This window comes from Stegodyphus dumicola, chromosome 8, assembly GCF_044657685.1.
Source record: "Stegodyphus dumicola isolate Sdum_Otavi_A_Nest chromosome 8, ASM4465768v1".
NCBI lineage: Eukaryota > Metazoa > Arthropoda > Arachnida > Araneae > Eresidae > Stegodyphus > Stegodyphus dumicola.
In genome coordinates, this window is record NC_140775.1 from 84,080,763 (window position 1) to 84,095,780 (window position 15,018).

Here is a 15,018-nt window from a genome sequence, read left to right on the forward strand (position 1 = left end):
TTTAATAAAAATTACAATACTTTAATTGCCTTTACATAAAATACCTGCAACATATTGTCTATATAGTTTTAAGATATATTTTTGAAAGGGTGAGAAAAATACCTTATAGTTTTAAGGGTTCCATGAGTTGAGACCACTGAACTATCCATAATTCAGCATAATCTCCAAGAAATGAAGCATAATACCCACACATGATACAATAAATGGCATTTACTTATCATGTGCTTCTTATTAAACCACAGCTACCAACCCTGAAACATGATAAACTAGGAGGTTCGGGATGTGACAGCAATATTTTAAAGGAACTCCAAACTGACTTAAATTCACCTTCTGCCACATAATCTCATTACTGACGTATTTAGAGTATGATTATAATGAAATATATTTGATTAGATATTCTGAATTTTATGCTCTTTGGACAATTCCCCCCTTTTTTTACACTTTTGTAATGAAAATGTTCCAAATAGGGATAAATAAGTTGTATTTATATTTAAATACAATGAATATAAAATTAATAATTAATGTAGAGAATACTGTGTGGATAAACTTAGTAATATATCACTTATTGAAGCAAAATAAAATTACATACAAATATTTACAGTTTAGACATTGGTTCAAGTTTCATAAAATGTTCTACAAATGTCTGTATTCAGATAAAAAATTGATAAAAAAATTATATTGAAAATTACTAGTGGTCTCCACCACTAGTAATTTGGGATTTGGATGATTTAAATTTTATTAAGTCAAAAACTTTATTTATTGACCAGAAACATTTTCTTCTGTAAAGGCTAAAAGTAAAAAATCAGGAAATTTGGTGCTTTAATGGGAGATCAGAAGATATGATGAAAAACTGGGAGAGTTGGCAGCTATAGTAAGCTCTTCCCTTTCTTATAGTATTTATGTTTATTTCTTATAATATTTATGTTTTGTTATGCATCCCTTTAAAGGAAAAGTATTGTAAAAGTAAACTGACTGTAAAAATAAACAAAAAACAATTCCAGATTTTTTAAAAAATAAATGCTGAAAAAGCAGAAATAAAATCTTAAAAGACAGAACCTAAAATGTAAAGCAAAGATGCATTACTATTACATCCACCCCCAAAAAAGAAACTCTACTTTTGTAATTATGGCAACTAAAAAAAAAAAAAAAAAAAAAAAAAAAAACTGCAGTTTTTGAGATTTCAGCAATAGAATCAAATATATTAGAAAATGCAAGAATGTAAAGGACAACTACTTAGTGTATACAATAGCTCATAAACATCAAATTAAAAGATATTTAAAAATATGCAATAAACACTAGTCAAAATAATTGCTGCTGCTTCAAGAACATTGAACCTGTGTTGAACATACAAAGATTCACTGGTCTTAGGCACTCAGTTACTGAAAGACCTTACTTCAAATATATTTAATTCATAATAAAAAATAAATGATAAGTATTCACAAAACATTTAAATTTATTTCACATATATGCATATTTATGTAAATACAGATCTGATATTCTCCGACATAGAATTGTTACCAACAACTCACATTTGATCTAGAACAATGATAGATAATATTATGAATGTTGAACTTACTTGTGGTAATCATTCACACAATAAATTTTATTATCCATATCAATTGTAAATGGTACTCCATCTAAACATTCATTGCATATACAGCAACGGAAGCACCCAGGATGATATGATTTGCCCATAGCCTGCAGTATCTACATTAAGGAAAAACATTAATTTGAATAATTATTAAGAATCAGCCAAATATATTATAAATGGATAAATATTTTAAGTTAAACAATTTTAAACTTTTTTTATTGTTTAAAAAAATAAAAATAATCAGCAGCACATTAGACAAGATATAAAAAAATTAAGAGCGGGCAATATACAAATGCAAAAACATCGCAATTATAATTAATTACTGCACTCTGATATATTTTACATAGACAAATACAAAGTAAATTGCACTTGAGTCAAAATGCCACACACAAAATAACAAATATAAATAAATAAATAAATAAAATAAAAAAGGAAATAAAGATTATTAATTAGCATAGGCATAAGTCATTTTTACCTCCTTGTATGAAGTAAAAAGGAAGTATTGTAATCACGAAAAGTTTCAGGCAGCATATTTCAACGAAAATATCCATTTTGACCGCTATCGAATGCAATTTAATGATGTTTTTGCTTGATATCTGTATGTAAGAACAGGATAAAAGACTCTTTTCCTCCAAAAAAATTATAAAACTGCTTTAAAATAAATTCTGAAGAGAATTTTTCGTGGCATCTGTACGAATGTATGTACGTACATATGTATGTCGCATAACGTTGAAATTTTTTATATAGGACTGCATGTAGATGTGCACCTCGCATTTTAGTTGCAATCCGCCGCACCAAACATATATAAATATACTTATATATATATCCACTCTGTTACCTGGCTCAGTTTCTTTACTCTTATATGTTTGTAAATTGTACTTTTTTTGCTTTAAAATTGATTGAATTATGTTGGTCTTATCTTCCAGTTAAGGTTTTTATGCCTTTAGTAACTCTGTATGCAATATTTTTAGAATTATCAACAATTTTAAGGTTGTTTAAGTGCTGCTAAGCCTAATTTTTTTATGGCGGCCATTGCTTGTTTACATTTGAAACAGCAGACTAGTAGATTTGCCAATCTAGAGAAACTTAGCTTCACAACAAAAAAGATAATGCCTTCATTTATTATTGTGAATTAAATCATGCTTAATCCTTTCTGGAATTTTTTCGAGGAAATAAGCGTTTAAGATTTACTTCGTAATTTTTAATACAGGTATTTTGAGTTTTTATGTATTTCTGCCTTTTTGCAAAGTGAGAACTGAATTAATTGAATGAGAAATACTCAATCGTCTGTGAAAAAGTGTTTCTTTCTTTTTTTTTTTTTTTTTGTTTGCTTAATTTCTTTTATACATTGTTCTAGCTTTATTATAGTATTTCAATAGAACATGTAGCAACGATTAGATAATTCTTTAAATGATATAAATTTGTGCATTCTGTGTTATAATATGAATGAAATATAATACTGTTAAGTGAATCTAGTGCCAGAGTGTCGCTATGGTAAATAAATAGAGTGAATTTTAAAGAATGCATTTATTCTATTGTGGTTTATTTGTTGTCGGTGAAGTAGCTTTAATTCAATTCAATAAGTTTAAATGAAATGCAAGAAAAAATGTGTATAATTTAATATTCTGTACAAGGAAGTCATGTGGTGCACACATCAGATTTTTTGATATAGTCTACAAATGAGCTGAAACATTTATCACACTGTGTAAGCAATCGAATAGAGCCAGTTTATGTTTGTCATAAGTTCGAAAATGTAGACAGGAGAGGTTGTTCTTCATTTGTCCAAATAAATGGAAATTGCATGGTGCTAAGTCAGGGAAGTATGGTAGGGAAAGCCTAACCTACCAATTAAATTTCTGAGCAAAGTTTGTTTTCATCAAGTCTGGCATTAATGTGCCATACAATGCCGTAGTTTATTCTGCCATGTTGATGGTCTTTGATTGCTTTTCTCAAATTCTGTAATAGGAGTTGGCTTTATCATCATCTCTTTACCCACAAATTCAAGGTAAACAAAACTTTCACAATCGAAAAACACAGTGGTCATGACTTTTCATTGACATAGCTTCACCGTTGAAAAACACAGTGACCACGACTTTTCACTGACAATCAGACTTTGCATTTTTGCCTTCTAGGAGAGTCTTGTGTAGCATTTCACTATGGGGGGTGAAGTGGTGAAACTACAATTTGTCACCTGTGATTATACAGCATAGGAATTTGTTGCCTCCTACAGCACATCATTCCAGATATTGAAACAGAACCACAAACACTGCTCATTATGTGTAGCCATTAAAAAGCCATGGCAGCCATTTCACACACAGCTTTTGACATTACAGGTGTTCATGTTGAATGATTCATATGTTATAATTAATGGAATTATGGGGAGTTATTATTTATGATTAAATGAATAAGCATTTCCATATGAAATGCCCAGCATAAACAAAGTTTCCTTAATTTTTATGCATCAGTTGTCCCAAAGAATGTGCTCGACAATGGCAAATTGCCCTGGACAATAACTGTTTGTGATCCCAGTGTGACCATTTCAAATCACTCACACCACTTCAAAATTGTACACCATGATATTGCATACTAGCCATTAACAGCAGCAATTTCATGAATGTCTAGCCAATTTAAGGGTTCTGCCCATGAAAAAACTTAAACTTCCTCTTATTTCCAATTTGGAATATGGATGCAGCACATTACAAATAACTTAGTGGGGAAAAAATACTAACTTGCCTTTCCTTCCAAAGCTCTCCTATTTGTTCTACAACTCCACAAACTTACTACATTCACAAAGTGTCACCAATTAGTGCCCAGAGTAATTTTCTTTTTTATTTGTCCTTGTATTTTCTCTTCCTATCTTTTAAACTTACAAAAGATTAGAATTTAAATCAATTAAAAATTAATTTATTAAAACTATAGCTTTTTTGATTTCATCTATAATTCTTAAAGAAAATTAAACAAAGCAAACAAAAGGAGGGGAACCATCCAGATCAGTGGTTTTCAAAGTAGGGATTATATAAAAATTGCCAAGGTCACAAAAGCATTTTAATTCTGAGAAATTTTAAAAATGAATTGGAAATAAGAGTGGGAAGGTCACAAAAGCATTTTAATTCTGAGAAATTTTAAAAATGAATTGGAAATAAGAGTGGGATGAGTAAAAAAGCACCTCCTGAAATGAATGTTAAATAATATCTTGCTAATGTAAATTTGATTCCCAATAGCTCATTTGGATTTCCTGAAAAGTTCTCACAGTCATGATAGCTTTTTGGATATTTCATATTGAGCTTCAAGTCTGTTCTCACACCAAAACGGATACTGAAAAATACAAAACATGCACTGTCTCTTGATTCATTCATATCATTGTGAATCATGTCTAGGTCATATGGCATATTTCTTTATTTCTTATTGCATATTTAAAAAGGAAAACATTAATGTCAAAAATAAGAAATGAAACTGTTGATGCTACAGAAAAAACAGTCATTTTACGAAAATTTTTAGTGCACCTTTTAATTGAAAATGTATACATTGGAGAATACTTAAAATTAATAGTAAAAGAAAAGTAGAAAAAAATATTTAGATCTGCAAAAATACAAAACTAATGAAGACAGAAAATATTGATTCAGCTGTCTCTGGGAGATTCATTCTATAAGTAGAAGCAATAGTCCTGAAAGTGAAGCTTTGTTACAACAAAAGGTTGCAGAAACAGATAAATAAATCACTGAAAGAATGTTATTTCAAAGCTACGATTGGTTAGTGAAAAAAAATTCTCGCTAGGTATACATAATGTACTACAGTGTACAGTACAATGTCAGAAATCTGGACGTCCAGCATACAGAATCAGCTTCTGGACCATCAGCAATTTTTACATTTTATTTGTATGCTTTATACATGCTCATTTGGTATTTTTTTATACTAAAATAATAAAACATGTGGAGAGTCCTAATTCTATATTTCACTATGGTGATAAACAAAATGCCTCCATACTGAAGAAACAATCATTTATTAGCATAAATATGTATGATAATATTGTGGCTCCATGGACGCCTTTTTGCTTTACCTACATCTCAAACTGAAACATTCTACTTGAAAACATCACTGATTTTACATTTACTAAATAAATTATATCCCTTATGTCAAACTTGCAAATCATTATTTATAATTTTTTTTTTTTTTTTTTTTTTTTTTTTGCATTCATCAATCCATGACTATGAATGGAATCCCAAGGGAGATTGAGAAATGACTCAATCAGAGATATTTAAACAATTTTGTTTTTAAATATCAGTAAGAGCCAAAGAGCATGGTAACTTTTATGCACTGCAAAGCATTGAGTATGTTGACAAGGAGAAACTTAAAAGAAATTTATTTCCGTATGCAAAAAATAGATTTGATAAATGGTACTCATAGGCCAAAAGATTACATGATACTTCCTTGAGCACGAAATGTTGAGTATTGAAAATATTACATGATTACATTTAGTGCTATTTTATTTAACTGATTTATTATTCAGATAATCTCAGGACAGCACTAGAGCTTGTGTGGCCACAGCAGGCAGTAAAATTTACAGGAGGCAAAATTTTTAGAATTTTGAGAAGCACTGACCAAAAAATTATGGGATGGTGAAATCTTTAGAATTTAGGGAAGGCACTGGAATGCAAAATTTAGGAGTGAATACATTTTAAAATTTAGGAATGCACTTGGCAGCAGAATTTAGGACCTACAAAAAACTGCATCAAGCTGCAAAATGTCTAGTACCAACCTCCGATAAGCCTTATGTGGGAATTTATTTATTCAGGACATAGATAAGCCTTACACATGAGCAGGAAATAGGCATAAGTAAAATAAATAATTACGCTGATCATGCTTAACTTTGCCAGTGTGCAATAGAAGCAAGACAAAATATCTTTAGTTGCCAATCTCACGTTACATTGCCAGTGTACAGCAGGTGCAAAGTAACTCTATAATTATAACTTCAAATTTGAAGCTTTTCAGTTATCGCAAATAAAGCAAAATTTTCCAGTTAATTGAGTTTGTGAAGAAAAATAGAGAAGGTGTAAAAATGAAGATGATATAACAGAAGTTCTTCATTGCGATGATAATATCCCAACCATCAACCAACTAACAGATGGTGAAATATGCAGTAGAGTTTTAAATCCAAAAAATATTACTCTTGACAGTGAGGGAATTGTTGCTACTGAAATTACTGGGCATGAACAACAAAACTTTATAACTGAAGCAAAAATTACATCCATGTAAGTAAGTCTCAGAACCAAAAAGAAACAACTTAAACAACTTATACTGAAAGAAATTCAATAAAGGAAACAAATAAATAAATATTGAGCTTTTATTGTAGATGTTGATTTCATAGATCACTATTTCATATATTAATTTTATAATTTCTACATCTCATCTTAATAGATTTAAACTTATGACTTATGACTTAATACCCAGATAAATCGCAAATCCAGAAGTGCTGAAGTCACGATCTTGAATTTTGTACTATATTTACGAAAAAAAATTCTACAAAAATTATAGTAAACTTGTGTGCATGTTGTAAGATAATAAATCAGCAAAGACAGCATCCCCCCCCCAAAAAAAAAAAAAAAAAAAAAAAAAAAAAGATGCCCATACTTTTAAGATACTATATAAAAACATGCACCATAGTTTTTTAACAATAAGTTAACAAAACAACAAAGTAATTATTAAAATTAGGTAAAATTCAACTTTAGATGGGACATGTTTCTGTAGTGAGAATAAACTATTCTGATAAATAATTAGTGTAAATAGTTCTATTATTGCAATAGCACCATACATAAATTTGTTGACACAAAAAAAAAAAAAAAAAAAAAAAATTCATTGCTAAGATAGAAATTTGCCCAATTTTGAATTTTCAACATGCTCTCCTCTTGTATCTTACAAATAAATAGTACCTTAAATGTAATATTGGATATCTACAAATACATGATAATAAAACTGAATAATTTCTCTAACTGGAATCAGTTTGTGAAATACAATAACACAAACACATATGTTTCAATAATAATCTATGAAATGTTTTGCTATTTATCATAATGAATGAGTTATAATATTTAGCAATTCATTGCTTCCTTTTCTCAGATTAATAATTTCTAGAACTAATACTGTGCACATGGAAAAAGGATTAACTACTTTAAGAGGCAAAATAAGTTTATGCTTAATTTTCAAGGGATGATAATTCAATAATTTTTCACATTTTTATAAAATATTTAAAACTAAACAAATTAACCTGGTTACAGGTACAAGACATTTTTAAAAGAAAATATTAACAAAAACAGATTTTAAAACACAGCTTACCATATCCATTATTAGATGACCACATACTGCACATTTTTCTGCAGTTTGTTGAAATCCAGAATACTAAATGAAAGAATATAAGTATTATAACCAAATATTTACAGTACTTAGTATTATACATGTTAGTGAAACATTTAACACATACACTACAGAAATTTAGTTAATAAAATGTATTTCAAGAGCAATTTATACACACAAGTAATCCAATTTATAAATCAATTTATTTATATGGATCAAGAATTAATAATTTAATTTAGAACAAATGCAAAATAGTTTTATTTGTAATTTACCTCCAGTCCATAAAGTACAGACCTGAGTAGAAAATCATATATATAATATATACCTAAACACAACATTGGGCTAAGATGTTTTGCACTTTATTTACATGATTACAAGAATTATTTTTAAAAATTTGCTTAAAATATACAAGTACATTAAAAAATATGAAGCTTCAATGCTAGTCAACAGTAATTAAATAATTACTACTGCACCATTTTATTCACCTAGAGCTGAAATATAATTAACAACAAACTAGGTTACAAAAAAAAAGCTGTACTACTAAAAAAAAAAAAAAAAAAAAAAAAAAAAAAAATTAAATTAAATTAAATTAAAGACAGGACCCAAAAGGATTATTTTTAGATAAAAACTTCAGGTGTATTAAAGAGATTTTTCTAACAGAAAAGGAACAGAAATTACAAATGAGTTTTTAAGGTATCAAATATTACTCGAAAAACAATTTGCCATACAGAGTTAAGAATACGGCACTTAAGGAGCTTTTGTTTAACCCTTTCTTGCATCATGTCCACTCTAGTAGACAAAAGTTTAAATTTCTTTATTCTTTTGTAAATGCCTTAACAGATTCCATTCCTGTGTTTATTCATTCTTTAATATTAGAACTTTCAACTGTCGATCATAGATGGCTATATAGCAGTTGATCATAGATGGCTAAATAGCAGTCGATCATAGATAGCTTTATAGCAGTCGAGCATAGATGGCTGCAATAGCATCACTAAGCAAAGCACTGCTATTTGGAAAATGGTTGCTACTCCTGTTTCCAAGTTAGTACAATTTCTCATAGTAAACATTATATAATATTGCTTACATTTTCTTATATTGCCATTTTTTATTCATAATTAGTAATTTTAGACATTTTATTTTAAATGTCAGTTTGAGAAAATTGTGGAGTGGGTAGATAAAGATCTACTGAAAAGAGTTAATTGAAACCCAAATGTACAGCTTATCAAGCCAAAACACCACTGGAAATGTTTATGTTTGGCAAGGAATTTCTACAACATTTGACATTTGAATCCAATAGGTACAGGTTACAAAATCGTAGCAAAATGAATTCAATCACAATAGACAAAATAAAAGTATTTTGGGGGATCTGTATGTACATGTCAGTTGTAGATTTACCATTTAAAAGATGGTAATGATCACTGCAAATAAGGTAGAAAATGATTTCAAATGCAATGACCGTAAATCGTTGGGAAGAGATTTGCATGCATGTACATATATGCATGCTGTCCACTGTAGTGAACAAACTGTAGCAATTATTTAAAACGAAATTTGAAGAAAATTATTATTATTATTATTATTATTTTGTTTATTATTACTAAGGTTATTTTAAGTAGAAAAAATACAAACATTTTCATTTAAATTCTCTAGATTATTTGTATGCAACAAAGGGTTAATGTTAAAAGTTTTCAGTTAAAGAAAAATCTAAAATTTGAATTTAACGAGATAAATTTTTATGCAATTTTTAAAAATACATCAGTGTTTAGTATCATACAACAAAATTTTGTTAATGCGGTACATAAATGAAACTCTTAAATTTTAAGTTTCACTTTCTCAATATAACTTGATAAAAAATATTGAACAACTCCTATTGCTTAACACATTTTTTTCAAGATTTTAAAAATTAAACGACTATAGAGGGGAGGGGGATAATTTCAAAAATTAACAGAGATAAACACACTGAACACAGAGGTCGAATTCTCTCTACAGAGTTAAAGATTTGAATAAATAAGTAAGATTTTATAAAAGTAGGAACTTTTAACACAGATTTTCATTTAAAAAAAAAAAAAAAAGCATTTGAACTTATTCTAGCTTTAACCTACCTTATTTTTGTTAATTACAATACCTGATATGCTAGACAACCTTTTTGAGATCGCCACAATCGGCTGTATGAAATTTTTAATTCTTTCTCAATGAAAGAATTAAAAAAAATCTCTTTAAATAACTAATATTTTCAATATTTGGAATAAAAACATTTAATAGTTCCAAAAGATTCAAATGGGTGGTGGAGGAGCATAAACATTTTTCGAGTTTCAAGATTTTTTTTCAGGATTCAGGTGATTCAAATATTACTCCTTAATTTTAACTCTGAAATTTTGAGGGCTATTTTCTCAGTCTAACAATATAATTTGACAAACTATATTTGAGTAACAGTTCAAATTTTTCACATTTTCCCCAAATCTTATGCACATGAAAAGAAAAATCTGCACAGCATTTTTTCATAAGGAGTAAAGCAATCAAACAGACTTTTATAATAACACACTAATGAAACTTAATATATAATGCTACAGCAAAATATAAAAAATAATTAATTAGTTGAAAATATTAAATAAATAAATAACCATTGCCGATTGTGAAAAATCTGACCAATAAACAGAATTCTTCATCAATTTTATATTATACGTATGTAATGAAATTTTTGGTTTGATGTAAAAACACAGTACATCCAATATTCAATAATTTCTATAACTGGCAACAACGAGGGGTAGTAAATTACATGTTATCAAGAGTGGAATGCCAGAAGAAAATATTACATTAATGATGATGGAATAAGTACAGTAAAGTTGTTTTAAATTCCAAGAGCTGAACATCATATCACATTATTACTATTTACGAACAGAAAATTTGATTATAACTGGATACAAGATTTTACTTTCCTGCTTGGATTTATGCATGGACATAGTACACATATCATTAGTATTATATATAACAGGGTTGGCCAAATTTCATGTCAGTAAGAGCCTTAAGTTTGAATTCAGGAATGTTCGAGAGTCGCATCTAGATTTTCTAAAAGCCAGTGTTCATAGTTACATCATTATAGAAGTAGTGGAGGAGGTTTTAAATAGGAAGAAATCCTTGATAACTTTGTAAAAGGAGTCTAAACTAATTAATTACTTCCTTTTGGACACTGAATAGTTTTAGTTTACCATATTTCATACATATATTTTACATGCATGAGCCGCAATAATTGCCTGTGAGAGCCGTATCAGGCTCGCGAGCCACACTTTGGCCCCCTGATATATAAGTTATAGGGAGGGATAAGTTTTGAAAGAATATATTTCAGAAAGAGTATATTATTACTTTTAGGAAATAAAAGATAATAATCACATTAAAAAGATGGCTGTTACAAATTAAATTCTCATTTTAATTTAACATATTACTTATCTTACATGTACATACAAAGAAAAAAAAAAAAAAAAAAACTTACAAGGTAGTCTTCTTCACAATACACCTTGCCATGGACATTATAAAATGCTTTACCTCTAAGAGCCCGACCTAATACAAACAAAATAATCACAATCATGAAAAATACTTTTAGGATGAATAAATATCTATCCTTTGCATATAATATATGAAATTATCAATAATTTGTATCTTTTTCCCCCCAAGCTTTCAACCTTAGTTATTAGAAATAAATATTACTTGTTGGAAACCTTCTGCAGGATATTTTTTTTTTTTTTTTAATTACATGCAAGAGCTATTTGCTTTGGAAAAAGAATACCAACTGCAATGAATTTCTACAGAAACAAGTTTATATTTTAATTATGCATGAAGAACACCCCCAAAAATGATGCAATAGCATCATTTTACAGCATTTAATAACACAATATGTTTCCTTTTTCACAAACTTTAATACATGAGAATCAACAGAAGAAAATCATACAGTTGTACCACTTCTGAGGAGAAATATAATAAAATATTCACACTATTAAAATATACATAAAAACAGATGTATTAATGTTACTGATTTTCTAAATATTTCCCTCTAAGTATAATACATGTAGATATTCCTTCTTTGGACTACAAGTAAAAGAGTCCAACTAAACAATTTAAATCAAAGGCTGGTAACAGTAAATTTTAAAAGGATCTAAGAAAAGAGAGAACTGTAGTGTGTGTGTGTATATATATATATATATATATATATATGTATGTATGTGTGTGTGTGTGTGTGTGTGTGTGTGTGCTTGTGTGTAATAAAAAAGGATTTTGCAACACTGATGATGAAGAAGGTTGAATCTATAATGAAGAGCAAGAATTTTGATGCCGTAGAATGATGAAATGTTGATCCACAAGGAATAGGGAAACTGGCAGACGAGGCAGATTAAATCTTCATTTTATTTTAGTAAACATGTTGCGACCACAAACAAGTTGGCACATTATTCGTGTCTTTTTCAAAATGTTCACATTACTGATAACTCTGCAGTAAGAAGACAGCAGTACAGATAGGTTGAAGAGTAGCAAGCCAATGTGTTATGCTCAGGATGAAATTTTAACTCAGACAGTTAGTTTTAGTTCTCAAAGCATTTTGATTGGATAATTAAAAATGCCTGTAAAATTATTATTGACTGTTTGAAATTTTAGTTCCATTTACATCATCAGAATTGTGTAAAAGTCATATGACAAGGATTAGTCTTGATATAACACAGTGCAAGAAAGATTACTATTTTTAGAATAGAGAAGGGAAATTAATTTATGCTGATAATTTAAATTACAAATTATTTTTCATCTTTCTGTATTTCTTTTTACATTTGTACTTCTCACAAGTGTATATAAAATTGTATTTCTTCTTACATATATATACCATCAGTGCCCATGGTATCCTAATGCTTCATGGGATCCCTAATTATTAAAGGCAGGCTTTGAGAAGAAAGAAAATGGAGTGACAAATGACATTCACAAGTACTTTGCATTTTCATTTTAAGAGAAGGAAAGATAGTGACTTTTACACAAAGTATAAAGACATATTCCCTTATCTATCATAATCAATTTCTTGGAGCATTCATATTCAACCCACAGCCCAACAAGCTTATATATGTGCCTTGAAAGAAAGCTATTTATGGTTGTAGGAAATGAAGATTTGGGCTTTTTTGCAATATAATAAAATTTTAAATTTATCAAATACAAGTTCAAAGTTTACACATCCTGTGAGCTTTTAATTTGTGATATCACTAGTATAGCTATTACCATACAGATCACAGCCAAATACATGATCTGATCTAATCTTAAGTAATGAGTGTGTACATTGTTGTAGTTAAATAGTTACACAGGTACATGGCCTTTAATTACCGTATTTGACGGCATATAAGACGCACCCTTATTTAGAGGGGCACACACAAGGAAAAAAAGTTTCAATAGCGTGGTTTCTTTTAATTCTCACGTTTCGTAAAAGCCAAATAAACAATTATTGAATGCAATTACCTTCACGTATAAGACGCAGGTAACTTTTTTGAGACCAAATTTAGGAAAAAAAGTGAGTCTTATATGCCGTCAAATACGGTATTTTAATTTGAAGTACACAATCATAGAATTTTATTATTCATAATGGCAGGAACGTCTTCCCCCCCAAAAAAAAGATTATTTTAAGACAAGGGAGAAGAGGAATATTTTGCTATGCACAATCATCATTAGTTCAACAACTTCTTAGCTCTGTTCTAAAAGTATGATACTAAATAAATTCATGATCAAAACAAAATAAATTTAATGATACGTTTCCATGCAGATCTTTAACAAGAAGTGAAAATTTAACCTCAAGAATTTTTGTGACATGAACAAAATATAATGTTTTGCAATATACAGCAGTGAGAAAACCATTATATGAAGGCTATCACATGTTTGAAAACAATATGAATTGATTTACTGATACAGAAGTTATTAAAGAATGCTTTATCAGTGTGCTTGCTATGCATTATTTGATAAATTTAATAATAAAAATAAAACAATTTTTCAAATTATAAACATGCAACACCCTGATTATACCTGCAGCATTACAAAAATTGCACAATTTTCTGATCATATTACTTCAGATTTATATTGTATTTATTTTAACTTTATCATAACTTCATTCTAGCATTTACATTTGATAGTCAGTCCTTGCACTAACATTTGATGAAGTCCCCATTTTACTTCTCTTATTTCAGAAGTTACAGAAACTGAACATTTCTGCTATTTCACAAAGGGCCCATGTGGCCATTGTCACTATTGGGTTTTTGACAAATATGCTTTACTCTGTTCATCTGAAGAATGACAACACTAATTAACTGACTCTACTAGCAGATTTCATTTGAAACATTCGTGGAATTGAAACCTGCTATCATGCACCCCTGTTTTCGTTTATATAATAGTAAATGATAATAATATTTTGCCATTTTGGTGAATTCAAGTTAAATCACAAATTTTTAATATGATCAGAGCCGAAGAAATGCCAACTGGTCTGAATGCGCTAAATTCGGCCCTGTACTTGTTAGGATCCCATGTACAGAAATTCATGCATTAGATTTTGTTGTATATTAAAATTAAAAACTGAATAAGACATATTTTTCTCGTACGAGCATAAGTGGATGGATATTATTTTATCCTTGTCAAGTAATACATTATATTTTGACTACTCTGATACTCACAATTAAAAGCAAAAACTAAATAATATTTACTTTTCTGTCCCACCATGTACTTTAACACTGAAAATAGTAAGTACTGTTGCAAACGGTGTGTAATAAATGAATTAAATATTTATGGAAAAGTGTAAGTAAATTATTAATAAAAGCAATATTAGAACTTATAGTGTGTTTAACTGTTAATCCTTTGCACTCGAGAGGTCACTCTCATTCACTATGTGATTTGATGATGCAACTGGAGAGGTGATTCTCACTCACTGTGTGATGTTGCAACTTGAGAGGTAACTCTCACTCACCACTTGGTTTGATACAGAAACTGGATGTGGGGGCAATAACTGTTTACGTTCAGTTTCTTCAAAGCGGGTACCTACACTGTTACTGTATAATTTTATGAAGTGTAAAATGATACCC

The 15,018-nt window shown here is 29.1% G+C and overlaps 1 protein-coding gene across 1 annotated transcript in view; it reads right to left on the reverse strand.

The window, feature by feature from the left end:
- The window catches only part of LOC118190375 (uncharacterized), a 156,026-nt gene that overhangs the window by 16,853 nt on the left and 124,155 nt on the right, over nucleotides 1-15,018 (reverse strand). The window contains exons 3-5 of the mRNA XM_035361079.2: nucleotides 11,424-11,491; nucleotides 7,922-7,984; nucleotides 1,577-1,707 (exon numbers count right to left, since the gene is read on the reverse strand). Coding sequence (XP_035216970.2) covers nucleotides 1,577-1,707; nucleotides 7,922-7,984; nucleotides 11,424-11,491 — 262 coding nt within the window. The remainder of the gene's footprint in view (nucleotides 1-1,576; nucleotides 1,708-7,921; nucleotides 7,985-11,423; nucleotides 11,492-15,018) is intronic.